This window comes from Orcinus orca, chromosome 14 (genome assembly GCF_937001465.1).
Source record: "Orcinus orca chromosome 14, mOrcOrc1.1, whole genome shotgun sequence".
NCBI classification, from domain to species: domain Eukaryota; kingdom Metazoa; phylum Chordata; class Mammalia; order Artiodactyla; family Delphinidae; genus Orcinus; species Orcinus orca.
The window spans coordinates 16,640,850-16,661,064 of NC_064572.1; the positions used below are offsets into that span (position 1 = coordinate 16,640,850).

General features: G+C 45.3%; 2 protein-coding genes across 9 annotated transcripts in view; one reads left to right on the forward strand and one right to left on the reverse strand.

Moving 5' to 3' along the window:
• The window catches only part of LOC101287519 (zinc finger protein 33B), a 346,100-nt gene that overhangs the window by 172,696 nt on the left and 153,189 nt on the right, over positions 1-20,215 (forward strand). The gene's annotated exons all lie outside the window — the stretch shown is intronic.
• Positions 578-20,215, reverse strand: part of LOC125960958 (ral guanine nucleotide dissociation stimulator-like) — a 57,789-nt gene continuing 38,151 nt past the window's right edge. The window contains exons 2-4 of one of the 5 annotated variants that reach the window (XR_007471165.1): positions 3,484-3,574; positions 1,521-1,581; positions 578-950 (exon numbers count right to left, since the gene is read on the reverse strand). Coding sequence is in view for 3 of the 5 variants with exons in the window: in XM_049696668.1 (XP_049552625.1) it covers positions 2,553-2,743; positions 3,012-3,202; positions 3,484-3,635 (534 nt within the window). In the remaining 2 variants the exon portion in view is untranslated. Of the gene's footprint in view, positions 951-1,520; positions 1,582-2,081; positions 2,744-3,011; positions 3,203-3,483; positions 3,947-20,215 lie in introns of those variants that run through there. The other 4 variants (XR_007471164.1, XM_049696669.1, XM_049696667.1 and 1 more) reach the window with 4 other exon arrangements.

Sequence of the window (20,215 nt, forward strand, 5' to 3'; positions counted from 1 at the left end):
GACAACAGCTACAAAATGGTTCCCAATCGCCTGCCTATGAATTAAAAGAATCTTTTCCACTCAAATATCCTGGTTAGAAACCATATCTCTAATTTCTCTGGGCGTGAATAAACACCAAGGACAGTCTGTGGTGGGGAAATGAACAATTCATCTGAAAACTACTGTATTTCCTCTCCTTCATCCTGGTGTTTAGAGTAGGAAAACACCACTGGTCAACACCAACTGGTTTTCATTAAGTTTTCCTTAAGAGGAGAAACTCGGTTTTATTGAGGACAGCGATTCACCAGATTAAATACTCTAAAGCCTAACCTCTCTTGTACCTCAGAGTGGCCAAACTTCAAATCAGATATGAACGGAAGGATTATGTGGAACTTACGGGATTGCTTAGAGCAGAGACAGCTGTATGGGCTCCTTTGCCCTTCATCTTTGTTCCCTCTGGCCTCAGAAATGAAGACATGTTGCCGGTCAAGGCTGGCGCTCCAGCAGCCATTTGGGGCCAAGAGACAGCCTTGAGGTTGGATACCAGCTAATGATGATGGGGAGAAAGACAGATGAGGCTGACTACAGTGCTGTGCAGTTGAAGGTCAGCAAGGACTATCCAGGTCCATAGTCCTTTTTCACAAGAAAGGAAAAAAATCTCCCTCTTGTCTGTGCATGTTTTGTTCTTGGTTTTCTGCTGTATTATGGCTATCTACTATTAAGGGAAGTATTAGTTTTGCATTTAAACACTGTGAACTTTGACATGACAATCCCCATCTCTGGGAAACTTCCTCATATGTACCATGGTGGGAGCAGGGGTGAAGATGGCCCGTATATTCTGAAGATCCCATTCTTTTGCCTGGTCCACATCCATGTCATCTTCTATTACTTACAGTGCCTCAGCTGCTCTTGGGAAACTGTCCCTTGTCCCTCAGTGCACAAGGTTAAGTGAGGCTGAAACCCCTTCCTGGCTGCAAGACAGAGAGGACCACAGAGCCACTGGGGTGCTTCCAAACTGTGAGGGAGGCCCGAGGTTGCTCATGTCACCCAGACATACGCTACCCAGGGATGTGAAAGCCTGGATAGCCTGTGTGCAGACTTTGGAAGCTCTTTGTTTAACCCATCATTGTACAAATGGAAAACTGAGGCCCAGAGAGGCTAAGGGAAAACACAGGGCACTGAACAGGGGCAGAGTCTTGAGAGAAGGGAGAGTTTGCACCTCCTAGACTACGGCTGCCCCCCTCCCCCAGGGTTAATTTGGAAATTAGAGCACCTAGGACTCCAGAACATCCCCACCCACATGGAGTAGATTCCTCTGTGTGTCTACACAAGCATACACTGACACTCACACTAACATCAGAGGAAGGGACCATAGGGCCTGGGATCAGGGAAGGGGTGGACCTTGGGGCGGTGACAAATGGAAAAGAAGAAAGATAATGACAACATTTATTATCTCACACTATCTGTGGGCCAGGAATTGAACATAATTGAGCTGGAGGCCTCTGCCAGTGTCTCCCAGGGGTTTGAGGCTGTGGACTCACCTGAGTCAGGATCTGCTTCATTCAGTGGTAGGCCACAAGAGTCTCTTCAGAGGCTGCTTCCCTAGAGTGAGGGACCAAGGGGGGAGAGAGGGAGGAGAGGGAGAGAGAAAATGGCAACAAAGATGAAGAAGTGGAAATTGTACACCTAAATTCTAGGAGATTATCAAATAGTCCAACCACTGTATACAACACTTCAGCAGGTCCTCAAAAAGACAAACATGTAGTTTTCAGTCAAAGCACAAATTCCACTCCTAGATCAATATCAAAAAGAAGTGAACACAGACATTCAAATGCCTGTACAGAAGTATTCAGAGCATCACTATTCACAAGAGCCCAAAGGTGAAAAAAATCCTGATGTCCATCAACAGATGAAAGGAAAGCTAAGTGTGGTGTGTTCATGGAATGGAATATTATTCAGTGACAAAAAGGATGCAAATGTTCTGCAATAGACGTTAGAGGGAGGTTATGTAACATTGTGAATGTTCTTAATGCCACTCACATATACAATTTAAAATAATGAAAGAATTAAATTTTATTTTAAGTGAAATTTGTATCATAGAATAAACAAGTTAGTATATGTAATTTAAAAACATACATTAAAAATGGAATTATGAGGGAGGAGAAGAAAGGCTCCAGTTTTGCTGCTGGCAGTGGGGCAACTCCTCATCTGGCCCTGAAGGCACTGCTAATGCTGGTGCTTGTTGCTAATCTGGGAGCAGCACCTGAGTTGCTAGAAGAACTGGGTCTGCTGTGGTCTCTAGATCTAGAACTGGAGCTGGATAACACTCCGGGGCCACAGCTGGTTCCAAAGCACGATGGCGCTCCAAAGCCAGGGGTAGCTCAGCTCCCTGGTTGAGGTTGGCTTAAGTTCTGGAACTGAGGCTGTTAAGGACACTGGCCGAGGCTGTAGAGGAAGTGCTACGACAGGTTTCCGTGATGATTCAGACTTTGACTACGGAAGGAGAACTGTTTCTTGTACCTTCTCTGGATCTCCATTTAGAGCCTCTGTAGGTGCTTTTCATCACTTGGAGTTTAAATGAAAGCTACGGCATGAGCATTCTCTGTCTCTGGAATTGGAGCTACCATATTTGCATGATCTAGCCCTTGAACTTGAATAGGAGCTGTGGCTTGAGCTTGCTCTGGCTCTGGAGCTGTAGTGGGCAGTAGCAGTGTTGCTGGCTCTAGGTCTTGAGGTATTTCAAGAGCTTGTTCTGGAGCTGGTGCTGTAGCTCCAAGAATAGAAAATATCATCAATAGGACTGCTTTTCCACGTGCCTCCCAAAGACAGGAAACTTCTCATTGCCGAGCAACGAAGTCTCAGTCCAAGATGCCACCCCCAGGAAGTCTCCCCAGACTGCAGTCCAGGGGAACAGTGATCTGAGTCTCCTCATTGCTCCTGGCCAGTTCCAGCCTCTGGAGGCTCTTCTCTCTGTGTGGCTCCGCCCCTTCCCCTCCCCACTCATCCCATCACCAACCCTGAGTCCCCCTCACCATCACCTTCTGCCTCAGGGGGCTCTAGGTGCTCCAGCTGTGCCAGGAGAAGGTGGGTTTGCTGCTCCAGGTCTGAGCCAGGCATGCTGAGCTCTGTGTAAGCCGGAAGCATCTTCAGGCAGGGAAATTCTGGGGGCTGGTGGAAATGCTCAGTGTAATGGTGCAGCCAGGTGCCTAGGATGGAGGACATCCTAGGCGGGAGTCAGGTGGACAGCAGAGTCAGAGGCCTGGCCTTCCTTCCCCACTGCGCTCCCCACTGACATTCATCTCCCACAGCACAGGGTGGGGTCGGCTGTCCCCTGAGTGTCACTGGGTGCCCTGAGCACCAGCTGAGTACCCACTGGTGAGGATCCACCAGACAGTGACCAGGATGCTCTCCACACCTTGTGTTCTGGGTCCCAGAATGGGGGGTGGAGGCAGGGCTGGGATGGAGAGGGGACGGGTGTGGACTCTCTTAGGGGCTGACTCTGACCTCTGACCTCCCGGATGCTCCTCGGGGCACCCCAGCTCCGTGCGCAGCTCTCTTGGACTCCTTTCCTCTTTTCCAGGAGAAGCCCTCAGACCTCCGTCCTCAGCATGAACCATCAGATGAGTGGTATCCAGGGTTCTGCCAGCCCTGCCCATCTACAGACCCCACATCTCCATGCAATTCTTTGGAGAAGCGAGTTCCTCCCTCTTGAATCAAAGCCCACTCACATTTTCAGCTGGCGCAGGTATGATAGAGCGCTGCAGGGCGCAGCCGTTAGCCCTGGGCCATTGCTGTGCGCCCTTACACCGCACCCCCTTAACAGGGAACGGTTACCAGGAGACCATTAATGCATAGGGTTAGAGCTGCATTAGAGGTCCTGCTCAGCCATTGGTCAGTACCACAGACGGTGCCATTCAGCCATTGGTCGGCGCTACAGTGGGCCCCGCCCCCAAGTGAGCAACTGTCAGTGAGCGACCCTTGGGGGGGCATTGAGCCAGTGTTCGGGGGGAGTGGTGGTCGTCAGGTGGAGTGTGAGGTAAGAGGCAGATTCCGGCCTTCTTTCTCCCTGGGGCCCTCCAGCTCCCCGGCTTCGGGCTGGCGGGTGAGCTGGGGGCCCAGGGAACAGGCTGGGGGTGTGTCCTGCAGGGCTCCAGAGCCCTCGCCACGACGCCCACTGGCCGGGCCCAGGCCCTGAGGCGGCGGTGAGCCAACCTCTCCCCCATCCCTGCCTCTGCGACCTAATGGCAGCGGCAGGCTGCATGGGACACAGTCTGGGGGACCTGGCCCCCACCGTTTGGACAGCCTGAGGAGCCTGAGGGCCAGCTGGGTGCTGGGTGCCTGGCTCCCTCAGTGATGACGGCTGGGCAGGGTCTGGGGACCCGGATCTGGAGATCTGCCTCTTCAGCCAGGCCTGGGCACTCGTGGGGGGACCCAGACTGGGTGCTGGACGAACGCTCTGGGGCAGGGTAACCCGCCCCCCGCCCCCCGTGCAGGGACCCCCTTCTCTCAGCCAGGCCTGGACCTCGAAGGGTGAAAGCCGTGCCTTGCGACCTTCCCCTTTCTTGTAGAGCAGAGTAACATTTGTTTCATGGAGATTTACAGGGACATCCCTACCCAACTTATTTTTATTTAACAGGTAAATCCTCTAGTCAACTGGCTTCAATCTACTTCTCCCACCTTCAAGAAAGAAGAAAAAAAAAAAGCAGGAAAATCACCGGCAGAATTGAAGTTGCTTCTCTCTGAAGTTACAATTCAATTTGTTGATTCACCACAGGGTTTGCTAGAAAGAGGGTCAATCTCTGTCTCTAGATTTACAGTCTAATGCTAGCTCAGTCATTTTACCTCTGTTCATACACTGCTGATTACCTTCAACAAATCACAAAGGTATCGGCATTTTATATTTACTACTTGGTGCTTGAGCTGGAGTCGCAGGCAGCACCTCAAGTCTATTAATCCAGGCTGAGCTATGCTAACCTGGAGCACTTGGAGATGCTCAGATCTGTAACGTAGTCATTACAGTCCCTGCACTTGTAATAATCTTCTTTATAGTTGTACCCATTATGATTGCAGGGTTTGAAAACTGACTTGTCCCACAAATAACTGGGGCACCTGATAGAGCATTTCCCTGAATAAATCATAATCTTTTGACTACTTCCCCCATCATTCTTACTCCTGCTCGTATCACCAGCAGTAGAAGCTGGTTCTGGTACCAGTGGAACCACATCCTCAGCTCCAGCCTGCAATCTGGCCCACGCAGGAGGCTCTGTCAACCTAACCATTTTCTCCTTACATTTAGCAGGTGTCTCTTCAATTCTTGGTGCTATTATTTTTATTACTATAGCCTTTAATATAAAACCAGCAGTTATATCCCAATACCAAAACGCCATTATTTGTTTAATCTGTCCCAACTATAGCCATTTTACTATAATTATCATTCTCAGTCCAAGCAGCCAGAATTGCCATACTGTTAAGAGATAGAAATCTCAACACTACTTTCTCTGACCCTGCAGGAGGAGACCCAGTCCTATACCAACACCTATTTTGATTCTTTAGTCACCCTGAAGTCTGTATTCATAGCCTACCAGGGTTTGTTATAATCTCACATATCATTACATACTATTTAGGACAAAAAGTGCCTTTCAGCTATTTGGGAATAGTATGAGTTATGTCCACTGGCTTTTTAGGATTTATCTCGTGGACCCATCATTTGTTTACCAGAAGAACAGCTGTCGACTCATGAGCAGACTTTGCATCAGCTTCCATAATTATTTCTATCCCTACAGGAATAAAAGTATTTAGATGATTAGCAACTCTTCATGGAGGTAATATTATATGACCTTCCACTATATTATGAGCTTTAGGCTTTATTTTCCTTTTTTACAGTAGGTGGTTTCCTCCACAATACCTACTACGTAGTAGCACACTTCAATTACATAATGTCCGTGGGAGCAGTCTTCACTGTCATAGGAGGCTTCCTACACTGATTTCCACTATTCTCAGGTTATACACTTAACTCAGCATGAGCAGAAATTCAAATATTTGTAGCAGTAAATGTGACTTCCTGCAGCATTTTCTTGGCCTCTCAGGGATGTCACTATGTTACTCCGAGTATCCTGATACACACACAACATGAAATATTTTGTCTTTAGGCTCATTCATCTCAGTAAGAGCAGTAATGCTAATAATCTTCATAGTTTGAAAAGCATTTGCTTCCAAACAAGAAGTCTCAGCAGTGGAAACGGCTACTCCTAACCCAGAATGGTTACACGGATGCCCTCCACCATATCCTATGTTTGAAGATCCTACCTATGGAAATATAAAATAAGGAAGGAAGGACTCAAGTCCTTTTCAACCAGTTTCAAGCCAACACCATAACCATTATGTCTGTCTCAATAAACGAGATAAAAGTAAAAAGTGATGTAACTTTGTCACACAGGCTAAAATCCTGTATATCACTAAGGCATATCCATTTCATCCAGGCTCTCAAGATGCAACATCACCGATTATGGAAGAACTTTTACTTTTTCATAATCATATATTCATAATCATTTTTATAATAAGTTCTCTAGTCCTCTATATTACTTCACTACTATTGACAACTAAACTGACTCATATACATAAAATAGATGCACAGGTAGAGAAAATTTGAACAATTTACTAGCCATTATTATAATCTTAATTGCCCTATCATCATTGTGAATCCTTTACGTGATACATGAAATCAATAACTCCTCCCAAACCATAAAAACTATGGGTCAGTATTGATAATGAAGCTACGAATACACAGATTATGAAGTTTTTTTTTTTTTTTTTTTTTTTGCGGTACGCGGGCCTCTCACTGCCGTGGCCCCTCCCGCTACGGAGCACAGGCTCCGGACGCGCAGGCTCAGTGGCCATCGCTCACGGGCCCAGCCGTTCAGCGGCACGTAGGATCCTCCCGGACCGGGGCTCGAACCCGTGTCCCCGACATCGGCAGGCAGACTCTCAACCACTGCGCCACCAGGGAAGCCCCAGATTAGGAAGATTTAAATGTTGGCTCCTCTGTAATCCCCACATCAGATCTAAAACCAGGAGAATTATGACTAATAGAAGTCAACAACCGAGTTGAGATACGTCATTGAATATTAGTCTCATCTGAAAATGTTTTACACTACTGAGCTTTTCCTTCTTTAGGCCTAAAAAGAGCTGCTATCCCAGGAGGGCTAAATTAAAGAATCTTAATACCGACAGGACCAGGCCTGTGCTGTGGACAGTGGCCAGTAGAGGTCGTTTTCCTGAGTTCAGGGACAGGACAGAGGGATATGGCTGAGACATGGGTTGAATCTGGAGCCCATGCGGGATGCACTCTCCAAGCTCCAGGATAGGAATGGGGTCTCTGGGGTCCCAGGCCACCCACCACACCCTCCCGAGGGGGATCTTGGCAACATTCTCTGTCAGTGATGAGGCAGCCCTAGCACTTGTCATGCCCCAGTGCTGTGTCCTATGTGGGTCCCATGCTCTTGGGACCACACCCCACACTCTGCAGGTCCATGCTGCAGGGTCCTTCATGCCTCAGGAGTAGAGACCACACAGCAAGCAGTTCCCTCCCCAACCAGCAGGAGGAGGGGAGGAGAGCAGGGGCACCAGGGGAATCTCACTCAGACAACAACACCCCAGGGGCGCCAGCGGGGCCAGTGATGATGCAGATGAGGCCCAGGCCAAGAGATGGAACCAGAGGACCCAAAAGGCAGCTGGTCAGGTCCTGGCTCATCGCACCCCGGACACCCTTGTCCCTCGTACACCCCCTTCCTCATACACCCTCTCCTTAAATGCAGATTCTTCAGATGCAAACAGGCAGAGCTTCAGACTGAAAGACAGCTCTTCCAAAGTGACCCGTCAGCAAACACTGCAGGATTCCACTCCAGTGGGTGCCCTGGAGTCGACAACTCAGGGACCGAAGTGGATATCGGTGCCAGGGGCAGTGGGAGGGAGTGGGGAGTGAGACTTTCATGGTGGTGGAATTTTGGTTTTGCAAGATGACAAGTTCTAGGAATGGTGGCGATGGCTCCATGAGAAAGTGAATAGATCTGATGCCTCAGAAACGTGCACTTTAAATGGTGATGATGGTAAAGGGTATGTGACGTGTGTTTTATTTCACTTAAAATAAATTCTTAAAATAATGTCTTGTTAATTGAGATTCCATTTCCACTCCCCTTCATCACAAATGTGGGAGACCCAAGCACAGTCCCTCACCTCAGGGGCCATCATGGTACCCTCCCATGGCACGTGAGAGACCATTCTTAAGGGGGCTAGTCTGTGCTCACCTGAGCTCTGTCAGGGGAACCCAGACAGTGGTGACCCCCATGGATTAGATATATGATATGCTATGATATTAATATGATACCACCAAGCGTTGTCACTCACCAGAACACAGAGCAGCTACCCACTCAAACGTGCCTGACCTCATATGAATGTGACAAGATTAAAAGAAGAAAAGGAACCACAGGTTAATCAGGGCAACACCCTCAGTACAGAGGTTGGAAATCTCAGAGGGGACAAGAAACACTGCAGGAAAAGAGCAGATATGGGGTCTCCCCGTACACGTGATCCCGACCCATGCAGATGGGGTGCGACCGGCACAATCCCTACGCCATACACCTGGGGTCACACATCCACACTCACCACGGTGACCCCACCTCCCCAGACCCTCCATCTGGGGTCACACGTTCTCACTCCATCTCCCCAGACCCCCAATACCTGGGGTCACAGGTCCACACTCACCACGGTGACCCCACTTCCCCAGACCCTGCATCTGGGGTCACACGTTCTCACTCACCAGGGTGACTCCACCTCCCCAGACCTCCAACACCTGGAGTCACAGGTCCACACTCATCAGGTGACCCCACCTCCCCAGACCCTGCATCTGGGGTCACATGTCCACAGTCTCCAGGGTGACCCCACCTCCCAAGACCCTGCACCTGGGGTCATACGTCCCCTTGGTCAGGACACCATGGCTCTGCTGGTTGGCCCCCTAATGTGGAAACAAGCTGGGTTCCTGGGAACTCCCGTGATGGCAGAAGGAAATGTAGGGTTGGTCTCCTCTCCCCATACTTGTCCCAGACAAGTTCTCCTCTTTTCACTTTGGTTCTGTGTGATTTTAACTGCTTTTAAAGCTTTCATGCTAGAGTTGAACACACTACCTTGGTTCTGACAGGCCCAGTCCTTTCTTGTCTCACTGATGTGTGGAGAAAGCTCACAGGACAGCAAGGCTGAAAGACGAGGGGCAGCTCAGGTTTCTGCTGAGTAGGGACGGTTGACCGGAAGGAGATCACAGCAGCTGCCTCACCTGTTGCCCATCAGCCTTTTGCCTGATCCGTGTAACCTGCAATCAGTTCACCAGGTAAACCTGCCTCCCTGTTCATGCATGTGCTGGTAAATTGGAATAATTTCCAGGTAGCTCACCTGAGGATTCTCCACGAGCCCCAGGGAAGGTGAACCTTGCAGGGATAAAGACTAAGGCCCCGACCACAGCACTGACCCCTGGGAGGACCAGGTAACCACACTGAGAACAGAGGCTGTTACCTAGACAAGCCCACCTCAGCTCCAGACCCCAGACACCTAAGCACTGACATTCAGATGCAGGCATGGAGCTTTCCAGTCCTGAGACCAGGCCGGAGCTCTACCCAAGTCTCCACATCCCCCATGAAGCTCCCAGTACTGAGGCCAGGCCAGGTCTCTACCTAGGTCCCCATGGTCCTAGCGTACACAGAACACGGTCAGGTCTAAATGTTCTTATTACAGAGAGCACATGGTCAGCTCTAAACATAATCAGCAGACAGGACATGGAGAGGTCTAAATCTACTGTGTAGACAGAACTTGATCAGGTTTAAACTAGCTTAGGGCTGATCTCGTAGGAGGTACCGGTCACAGACATGGGGTCTCTCATTTTTGGACAGGGTGCTCACCCCCATGTGGGAATTAGGACGTACATTTCTTGGAGAATAAATCACATCAGGCTCCACCCTTCACCCACATCAGGAAACTGAACAAAATTTTTGTCATTAAACATTTCAACAGGCAAAACAAAAATGTTACCAATTTCTCTGGCCACGTGACGGTCAGGAACCAGGGGTGAGCCAGGAACTTCCTGTAGTGCAGCCCCGTCTCCTGCAAGAACAGACAAGAAGTGGCCTGATTCCAGCCTCCCAGGCTTCCAGCCATAAAAAGGAATGAAATTGGGTCATTTGTAGAGACGTGGATGGATCTAGAGACTGTCATACAGAGTGAAGTAAGTCAGAAAGAGAAAAACAAATATCGTATATTAACACATGTATGCGGACCCCAAAAAAATGGTACAGATGAACCGGTTTGCAGGGCAGAAGTTGAGACACAGATGTAGAGAACAAACGTATGGACACCAAGGGGGGAAAACCGCGGTGGGGTGGGGATGGTGGTGTGCTGAATTGGGCGATTGGCATTGACATGTATACACTGATGTGTATAAAACTGATGACTAATAACAACCTGCAGTATAAAAAAACAAACAAAACAACAACTAATATTAAACTTTCTTTGGGTTATTTGTATGGAAATATGTTAATGTAAATGTTTCAGACATTACACGAAATTTCTAAAAATCTTATATGTTCTGGTATAATGTTATAAGTCATAATTCTAGTTATTACTTTAAAATGTATATCTCAGAAATAACTACATTTCCTTGTCAATTGCAGTATTATGAACTTTCATCAAAAAAAAAAACCTTCAGAAAGAAAAAAAAAAAACTTATTCTTTCAATTTCTTCCCAATTACAATACCCAAATATTACACACAAGGTTTGGCAACCTACCAGCTGACAATGTGATTAGCTTTTCTTTCAATCTTGTTGAAAGCAAACCACGGGAACCTTTCAAGAGGATTTATGAGAATCCTTTTTCAGTGTCTGGGAAGCAGGACAAAGGCTTCACCAGGCTCAGCAACTGAGCAGCTGTCGATTTGATCAGCTACTCTTTCACTGAGAAAGTCCTGCTTAACCTGATGGCCCAGGAAAGTTGCAACACTGTCCATCTTATTCTGCCTTTGGGCATGTGGTATTTTATTTTAATAAAGGGCTCTTACGGCAGGATGTGCTTTAAGTGCATTTTCTTCAAATCTGCATATTTTAGCTTATCCTGCTTGTGGAAGATCATTGGCGTGTCCATCCTCCCTGCTTGGCCCACCAGCCTGGTTGGATTCTCTGACAGTCAAGACTCATTTCAATGTTCACTGCAAGAAAAATGTGTGTGTTTTTGTTGAGAGGAGGCTCACCAAACTGGTGAGAGGCAAACTGCAGAACGCATCCCTGAAAGCAGCCCCGCTGAGATCAGAATAAAATGGAGCTGGGGTGAACACGGTTCCTATTTAAGTCACAAAAACAAGACAGATCAAAACGCCGCTTCTCATTAAGCCGCTGAACATGCAATGATGCATTATTACCTAAAACTCTGGGATATTTTAACAGCTTTATTGAGGTGTAATCGACATACGACGAATGCACACGTTTAAAATGTACAATGTGGTAGGTTTTGAAACACATGTACCCCCATCAAGGTAATGATTATACTGTCAATGAAAAATTAATCAATGGTCAATCTAAGAAAGAAATGGAAAATTTCATTTGTGCCAACCTGAGGATTATAACCCAGGACACAGTTTTTCAGAAAGCTCTGAGGACTGTTCCGAAGAGGTGAGGGGGGAGGCCAATATACATGTGAATTTGATGAAGGGGTACCTGCAACCAAGCACACAGCTTGGTAGGAGGTTACGCTGTTCAGGAGGAACGGACACTTTAATGGTTTTTGTGCTTTTCTAAATGTGGGAAGAGGCAAGAATCCAGGTTCATAAAAATTTTCTCTGGAAAATACTGAACTCTCTGAGGGCCAGTTCTGCCAGTTTCCCCAGAGCACAAAGTGCTTCATCCTGGTCTTTACCCTGAATTCCTTTCAGGATGTCCTGCAAGTCAGCGACTGTGGTGGTTGATGACTTAATTCTTGTAGAACTGGATGGTGGGCAACCTTCTTTATGTTACAATCCCCTCCCTTTTGGTCTTAATTTTCACCAAGGTTTAGGAGGCATTTCATGACCAATTTATCCCACAGTGCTAGGAATGCTCATTCCCAGGTCAGGCGAGGATTTCCTTGATAGGCCACTCAATGTGCTGCTACTGGACCAGGCCCTGTTAACAGTAGCCCAAAGCCTCTGGGCTGCCTGTCCTACTAGTCTGTTATGGTCCAGGAAATGGTTCCCTCTTGTGGCTTCTTCCCATATCTAGAGTTACACTATTACAATCACTGATCTTATAGAACTATGTATTTGACAATTGTTTTAGATCACCTACTCATCACTATTTTTAGCAGAGGCTCAGTCACACATTTGGTAATGCAAGAAACAAAAATCTTGTAAAGTGGGCAGAATACAAGTAATATAGCTAGTGACACTAATAAGGTCATAAATAAGTATTTAAGCTAAGAACTTCTTTAAGTGCAGCCCAGTATCTCCCCAGGTCATCTGATCGGTCTGTTCTGCACCAACCATTCTATTTAAGGGGACATGATATAGTGGCCTTGTCCATAAAGCCCACCAAAGACATCTGCATGTACAAGGTGAGTGGTGGGTCATCATGACCCCTTACAGGATGAGGAAAGGAATGCTATCTTCTAAAGAGTTACATGGCTGTCGCCAGAAGGAAAACAATTGATTTCTGTGGCTGAGCAGCTTCCTGCCATTTGGGAGGTCAGGTGAACACATAATGCAGGTGCACATGCACACTAGTGGGGAGGGAGGAGGCCAAAGGGCAGAGAAAAAGTTTATGTCTTAAATTTGTCTTGCCTCGCCTTAAAATATCACTCTGTCCTGACCTTCCTGGGATCTTTCCTTTCACGTAGAGAAAAGCTGAAAAGAACATTTTTGATGAAGCAGAGAAGATGGTGAAGTAGAAGGACGTGCTCTCACTCCCTCCTGCGAGAACACCAGAATCAAAACTAGCTGCTGGACAATCATCAACAGGAAGACACTGGAACTCACCAAAAAAGATATCCCACATCCAAAGACAAAGGAGAAGCCACAATGAGACGGTAGGAGGAGCCCAATCACAGTAAAAATCAAATCCCATAACTGCTGGGTGGGTGACTCACAGACTGGAGAACACTTATACCACAGAAGTCCACCCACTGGAGTGAAGGTTCTGAGCCCCACGTCAGGCTTCCCAACCTGGGGATCTGGCGACGGGAGGAGGAATTACTAGAGAATCAGACTTTGAAGCCTAGTGGGATTTGATTGCAGGACTTCGACAGGACTGGGGAAAACAGAGACTTCACTCTCGGAGGGCACACACAAAGTAGTGTGCGCATCGGGACGCAGAGGAAGGAGCAGTGACCTCAGGGGAGACTAAACCAGACCTGCCTGCTAGTGTTGGAGGGTCTCCTGCACAGGCAGGGGGCGGCTGTGGCTCACCGTGGGAACAAGGACACTGGCAGCGGAAGTTCTGGGAAGTACTCCTAGGAGCAAGCCCTCTCAGAGTCTGTCATTAGCTGCACCAAAGAGCCCAGGTAGGCTCCAGTGTTGGGTTGCCTCAGGCCAAACAACCAACAGGGAGGGAACCTAGCCCCACCCAACAGCAGTCAAATGGATTAAAGTTTTACTGAGCTCTGCCCACCAGAGCAACAGTCAGCTCTACCCACCACCAGTCCCTCCCATCAGGAAACTTACACAAGCCTCTTAGATAGCCTCATCCACCAGAGGGAAGACAGCAGAAGTAAGAACTACAATCCTGCAGCATATGGAACAAAAACCACATTCACAGAAAGACAAGATGAAAAGGCAGAGGCCTATGTACCAGATGAAGGAACAAGATAAAATCCCAGAAAAACAACTAAATGAAGTGGAGATAGGCAACCTTCCAGAAAAAGAATTCATAATAATGATAATGAAGATGATCCAGGACCTCGGAAAAAGAATGGAGGCAAAGATTGAGAAGATGCAAGAAATGTTTAACAAAGACCTAGAAGAATTAAAGAACAAACAAACAGAGATGAACAATACAATAACTGAAATGAAAACTACACTAGAAGGAATCAATAGCAGAATTACTGAGGCAGAATAAAGGATAAGTGACCTGGAAGACAGAATGGTGGAATTCACTGCTGCAGAAGAGAATAAAGAAAAAAGAATGAAAAGAAATGAAGACAGCCTAAGAGACCTCTGGGACAACATTAAACGCAACAACATTCGCATTATAGAGGTCCCAGAAGGAGAAAAGAGAGAGAAAGGACCAGAGAAAATATTTGAAGAGATTATAGTCAAAAACTTCCCTAATATGGGAAAAGAAATAGCCACCCAAGTCCAGGAAGAGCGGCGAGTCCCATACACCATAAACCCAAGGAAAAACATGCCAAGACACATAGCAATCAAACTGGCAAAAATTAAAGACAAAGAAAAATTACTGAAAGCAGCAAGGGAAAAACGGCAAATAACATACAAAGGAACTCCCATAAGGTTAACAGCTGATTTCTCAGCAGAAACTCTACAAGCCAGAAGGGAGTGGCATGATATACTTAAAGTGATGAAAGGGAAGAACCTACAACCAAGATTACTCTACCCAGCAAGGATCTCATTCAGATTCGATGGACAAATCAAAAGCTTTAAGGACAAGCAAAAGCTAAGAGAATTCAGCACCACCAAACCAGCTCTACAACAAATGCTAAAGGAACTTCTCTAAGTGGGAAACACAAGAGAAGAAAAGGACCTACAAAAACAAACCCAAAGCAACTAAGAAAATGGTCATAGCAACATATATATCGATAATTACCTTAAACATGAATGGATTAAATGCTCCAACCAAAAGACACAGGCTTGCTGAGTGGATACAAAAACAAGACCCATATATATGCTGTCTACAAGAGACCCACCTCAGACCTAGAGACACATACAGACTGAAAGTGAGGGGATGGAAAAAGATATTCCACGCAAATGGAAATCAAAAGAAAGCTGGAGTGGCAATACTCATATCAGATAAAATAGACTTTAAAATAAAGAATGTTACAAGAGACAAGGAAGGACACTACATAATGATCAAGGGATCAATCCAAGAAGAAGATATAACAATTATAAATATATATGCACCCAACATAGGAGCACCTCAATACATAAGGCAACTGCTAACAGCTATAAAAGAGGAAATTGACAGTAACACAATAATAGTGGGGGACTTTAACGCCTCACTTACACCAATGGACAGATGATCCAAAATGAAAATAAATAAGGAAACAGAAGCTTTAAATGACACAATAGACAAGATAGATTTACTTGATATTTATAGGACATTCTATCCAAAAACGGCAGATTATACTTTCTTCTCAACTGCGCACAGAACATTCTCCAGGATAGATCACATCTTGGATGACAAATCAGGCCTCAGTAAATTTAAGGAAATTGAAATCATATCAAGCATCTTTTCTGACCACAATGCTATGAGATTAGAAATGAATTACAGGGGAAAAAACCTAAAAAACACAAACACATGGAGTTTAAACAATACGTTACTAACTAAGCAAGAGATCACTGAAGAAATCAAAGAGGGAACCAAAAAATACCTAGAGACAAATGACAATGAAAACATGATGATCCAAAATCTATGGGATGCAACAAAAGCAGTTCTAAGAGGGAAGTTTATAGCTATGCAAGCTTACCTCAAGAAACAAGAAAAATCTCAAATAAACAATCTAACCTTACACCTAAAGGAACTAGAGAAAGAAGAACAAACAAAACCCAAAGTTAGCAGAAGGAAGGAAATCATAAAGATCAGAGCAGAAATAAATGAGATAGAAAAAAAGAAAACAGCAAAGATCAATAAAACTAAAAGCTGGTTCTTTGAGATGATAAACAAAATTGATAAACCATTAGCCAGACTCATCAAGAGGGAGAGGACTCAAATCAATAAAATTAGAAATGGAAAAGGAGAAGTTACAACAGACACCGCAGAAATACAAAGCATCCTAAGAGACTACTAAAAGCAACTCTATGCCAATAAAATGGACAACTTGGAAGAAATGGACAAATTCTTAGAAAGGTATAATCTTCCAAGACTGAACCAGGAAGAAATAGAAAATATGAACAGACCAAGCACAAGTAATGAAATTGAAACTGTGATTAAAAATCTTCCAACAGGGCTTCCCTGGTGGCGCAGTGGTTGAGAGTCCGCCTACCAATGCAGGGGACACAGGTTCATGCCCAGGTCCGGGAAGATCCCACATGCTATGGAGCAGCTGGGCCCATGAGCCATGGCTGCTGAGCCTGCGTGTTCGGAGCCCACACACCGCAAAAAAAAAAAAAAAAAAATCTTCCAACAAACAGAAGTCCAGGACCAGATGGCTTCACAGGTGAATTCTATCAAACATTTAGAGAAGAGCTAACACCCATCCTTCTCAAACTCTTCCAAAAAATTGCAGAGGAAGGAACACACCCAAACTCATTCTATGAGGCCACCATCACCCTGATACCAAAACCAGACAAAGATACTACAAAAAAAGAAAATTACAGACCAATATCACTGGTGAATATAGATGCAAAAATCCTCAACAAAATACTAGCAAACAGAATCCAACAACACATTAAAAGGATCATACACCATGATCAAGTAGGGTTTATCCCAGGAATGCAAGGATTCTTCAATATATGCAAATCAATCACTGTGATACACTATATTAACAAATTGAAGAATAAAAACCATCTGATCATCTCAGTAGATGCAGAAAAAGCTTTTGACAAAATTCAACAGCCATTTATGATAAAAACTCTCCAGAAAGTGGTCATAGAGAGAACCTATAAAGGCCGTATATGACAAACCCACAGCAAACACCATTCTCAATGGTGAAATCTGAAAGCATTTCCTCTAAGATCAGGAACAAGACAAGGGTGTCCACTCTCATCACTAATATTCAACATAGTTTTGGAAGTCCTAGCCACAGCAATCAGAGAAGAAAAAGAAATAAAAGGAATACAAATTGGAAAAGAAGAAGTAAAACTGTCACTGTTTGCAGATGACATGCTACTATACATTTTTAGAGAATCCTAAAAATGCCACCAGAAAACTACTAGAGCTAATCAGTGAATTTGGTAAAGTTGCAGGATACAAAATTAATGCACAAAACTCTCTTGCATTCCTATACACTAATGATGAAAAATCTGAAAGAGAAATTAAGAAAACACTCCCATTTACCATTGCAACAAAAAGAATAAAATACCTAGAAATAAACCTACTTAGGGAGACAAAAGACCTGTATACAGAAAACTATAAGACACTGATGAAAGAAATTAAAGATGATACAAACAGATGGAGAGATATACCATGTTCTTAGACTGGAAGAAACAATATCGTGAAAATGACTATACTACCGAAAGCAATCTACAGATTCAATGCAATCCCTATCAAATTACCAATGGAATTTTTTAGAACTAGAACAAAAAGTCTTAAAATTTGTATGGAGACACAAAAGACCCCGAATAGCCAAAGCAGTCTTGAGGGAAAAAAACGGAGAGGGAGGAATCAGACTTCCTGACTTCAGACAATACTACAAAGCTACAGTAATCAACACAATATGGTACTGGCACAAAAACAGAAACACAGATCAATGGAACAAGATAGAAAGCCCAGAGGTAAACCCACACACCTATGGTCAACTAATCTATGACAAAGGAGGCGAGGATATACAATGGAGAAAAGACAGTCTCTTCAATAAGTGGTGCTGGGAAAACTGGACAGGTACACGTAAAAGAATGAAATTAGAACACTCCTTAACACCATACACAAAAATAAACTCAAAATGGATTCGAGACCTAAATTTAAGACTGGACACTATAAAACTCTTAGAGGAAAACATAGGAAGAACACTCTTTGACATAAATCACAGCAAGATCTTTTTTGACCCACCTCCTAGAGAAATGGAAATAAAAACAAAAATAAACAAATGGGACCTAATTAACTTCAAAGCTTTTGCACAGCAAAGGAAACCATAAACAAGACGAAAAGACAACCCTTAGAATGGGAGAAAATATTTGCAAACAAATCAACAGACAAAGGATTAATCTCCAAAATATATAAACAGCTCATGCAGCTCAATATAAAAGAAACAAACAACCCAATCCAAAAATGGGCAGAAGTCCTAAATAGACATTTCTCCAAAGAAGACATACAGATGGCCAAGAAGCACATGAAAAGATGCTCAACATCACTAATTATTAGAGAAATGCAAATCAAAACTACAGTGAGGTATCACCTCACACCAGTTCGAATGGGCATCATCAGAAAATCTACAAACAACAAATGCTGGAGCGGGTGTGGAGAAAAAGGAACCCTCCTGCACTGTTGGTGGGAAAGTAAATTGATACAGCCCTATGGAGAACAGTATGGAGGTTCCTTAAAGAACTAAAAAGAGAATTACTATATGATCCAGCAATCCCACTACTGGGCATATACCCAGAGAAAACCATAATTCAAAAAGACACATGCACCCCAATGTTCATTGCAGCACTATTTACAATAGCCAGGTCATGGAAGCAACCTAAATGCCCATCGACAGACGAATGGATAAAGAAGATGTGGTACATATATACAATGGAATATTACTCAGCCATAAAAAGGAACGAAATTGGGTCATTTGTTGAGACGTGGATGGACCTAGAGACTGTCATACAGAGTGAAGTAAGTCAGAAAGAGAAAAACAAATATCATATATTAACACATGTATGTGGAACCTAAAAAATGGTACAGATGAACCGGTTTGCAGGGCAGAAGTTGAGACACAGATGTAGAGAACAAATGTATGGACACCAAGGGGGGAATGCCGCGGGGAGGTGGGGATGGTGGTGTGCTGAATTGGGCGATTGGCATTGACATGTATACACTGATGTGTATAAAACTGATGACTAATAAGAACCTGCTGTATAAAAAAACAAATAAAATAAAATTCAAAAAAAAAAGTGACACATTTTTGTTTTCACCCCTCTCACGAGCGCTGTGGACACCTTGTCCTCGTGGGCTCCCACTCGGGGGCAGTGGTTCTCATGTGGTTGGAGGATGGACGGGGCACGAGTGCAGAATTGTCCTGACTCCACCCACAGCTGACTTCCTGCCGACCGGTGAGGCCACCTGTCCCATCTCCTGTCCTCGCCCTTAACACAAACATCCCCGGGCCAGGAAAGGCAGGCAGTCTTGTGTTAAAGGCATGCCTGCTGTGTGCTGAATCATGTCTTCAAAATTCACATGTTGAGTCCTGACCCCCAGGACCTCAGAATGGGACTGTTTGGAGAAGAGGTCTTTAAAGAAGTGATTAAAGTAAAATGAAGTCACTAGGATGGGCTACACTCCAACGTGACTGGTGCCCTTATAGGAAGAGATTACGACAGGGACACACAGAGGGATGACCATATGAGGGCACAGGGAGAAGACGGCTGTCTACACACCAAGGAGAGAGGCCTCAGCAGGAACCAGCCCTGCTGACACCTTGCTCTGGAACTTCCAGCCTCCAGGAATGTGAGAAATAAATGTCTGTTGTTTAAGCAGCCCTGTGCGTTGTGTTTGTTATGGTAGCCAAGTTATGACACCTTGCGTTTATGGGGCCTTAAGGAGTTAATGTCCCAGGAAGAGGGGACTGCACCAGGGTCCCACTGCACGTGAGCTGCTCTGCACGCATGGGCTCCAGGCAGGCCAGTTTCAGGGGCAGCTGCAAAGTGACTCCTTCCAAACCATGCACTCTTGCATGCCCTGGACAGGGGGGCACATGTCCCTGTTTGGGGACCTCTGGTCTCAGCTGGGTTCTCCCACGCACACGTGGAGTTGTGCCTTTGTGGTCGACAAAAAGGTTGGGGTTCTCGGGCACACTGTGGGGGAGGCCTGAGCCGCCAGGCCTCCTGCAGGAAGGGCTGCCCCGTGCTCCCCGCCCTTCCTGGGAAGGACCTGCCCGTGATTTTGTAAGCCGAGAATCTGACTCTGTTCTACTTCACACACCAGTTATTTCTGTATGGCTTTAAGATATGCTGAATTTTGCAGGAATAGAACAACAATGTGATTCTAGGAAAGCTTGTTCTCACAGTTACCCAGAACTTTACCAAGAATTCTCTGACATTCTGGAAAATCAGATCTCCTGGTAAAGTGGCTCAGAGTTTCTGAATTGCCAGTAAATGCACGAGGATTGCTGTCACCACAGTAATTCTAATTATATAC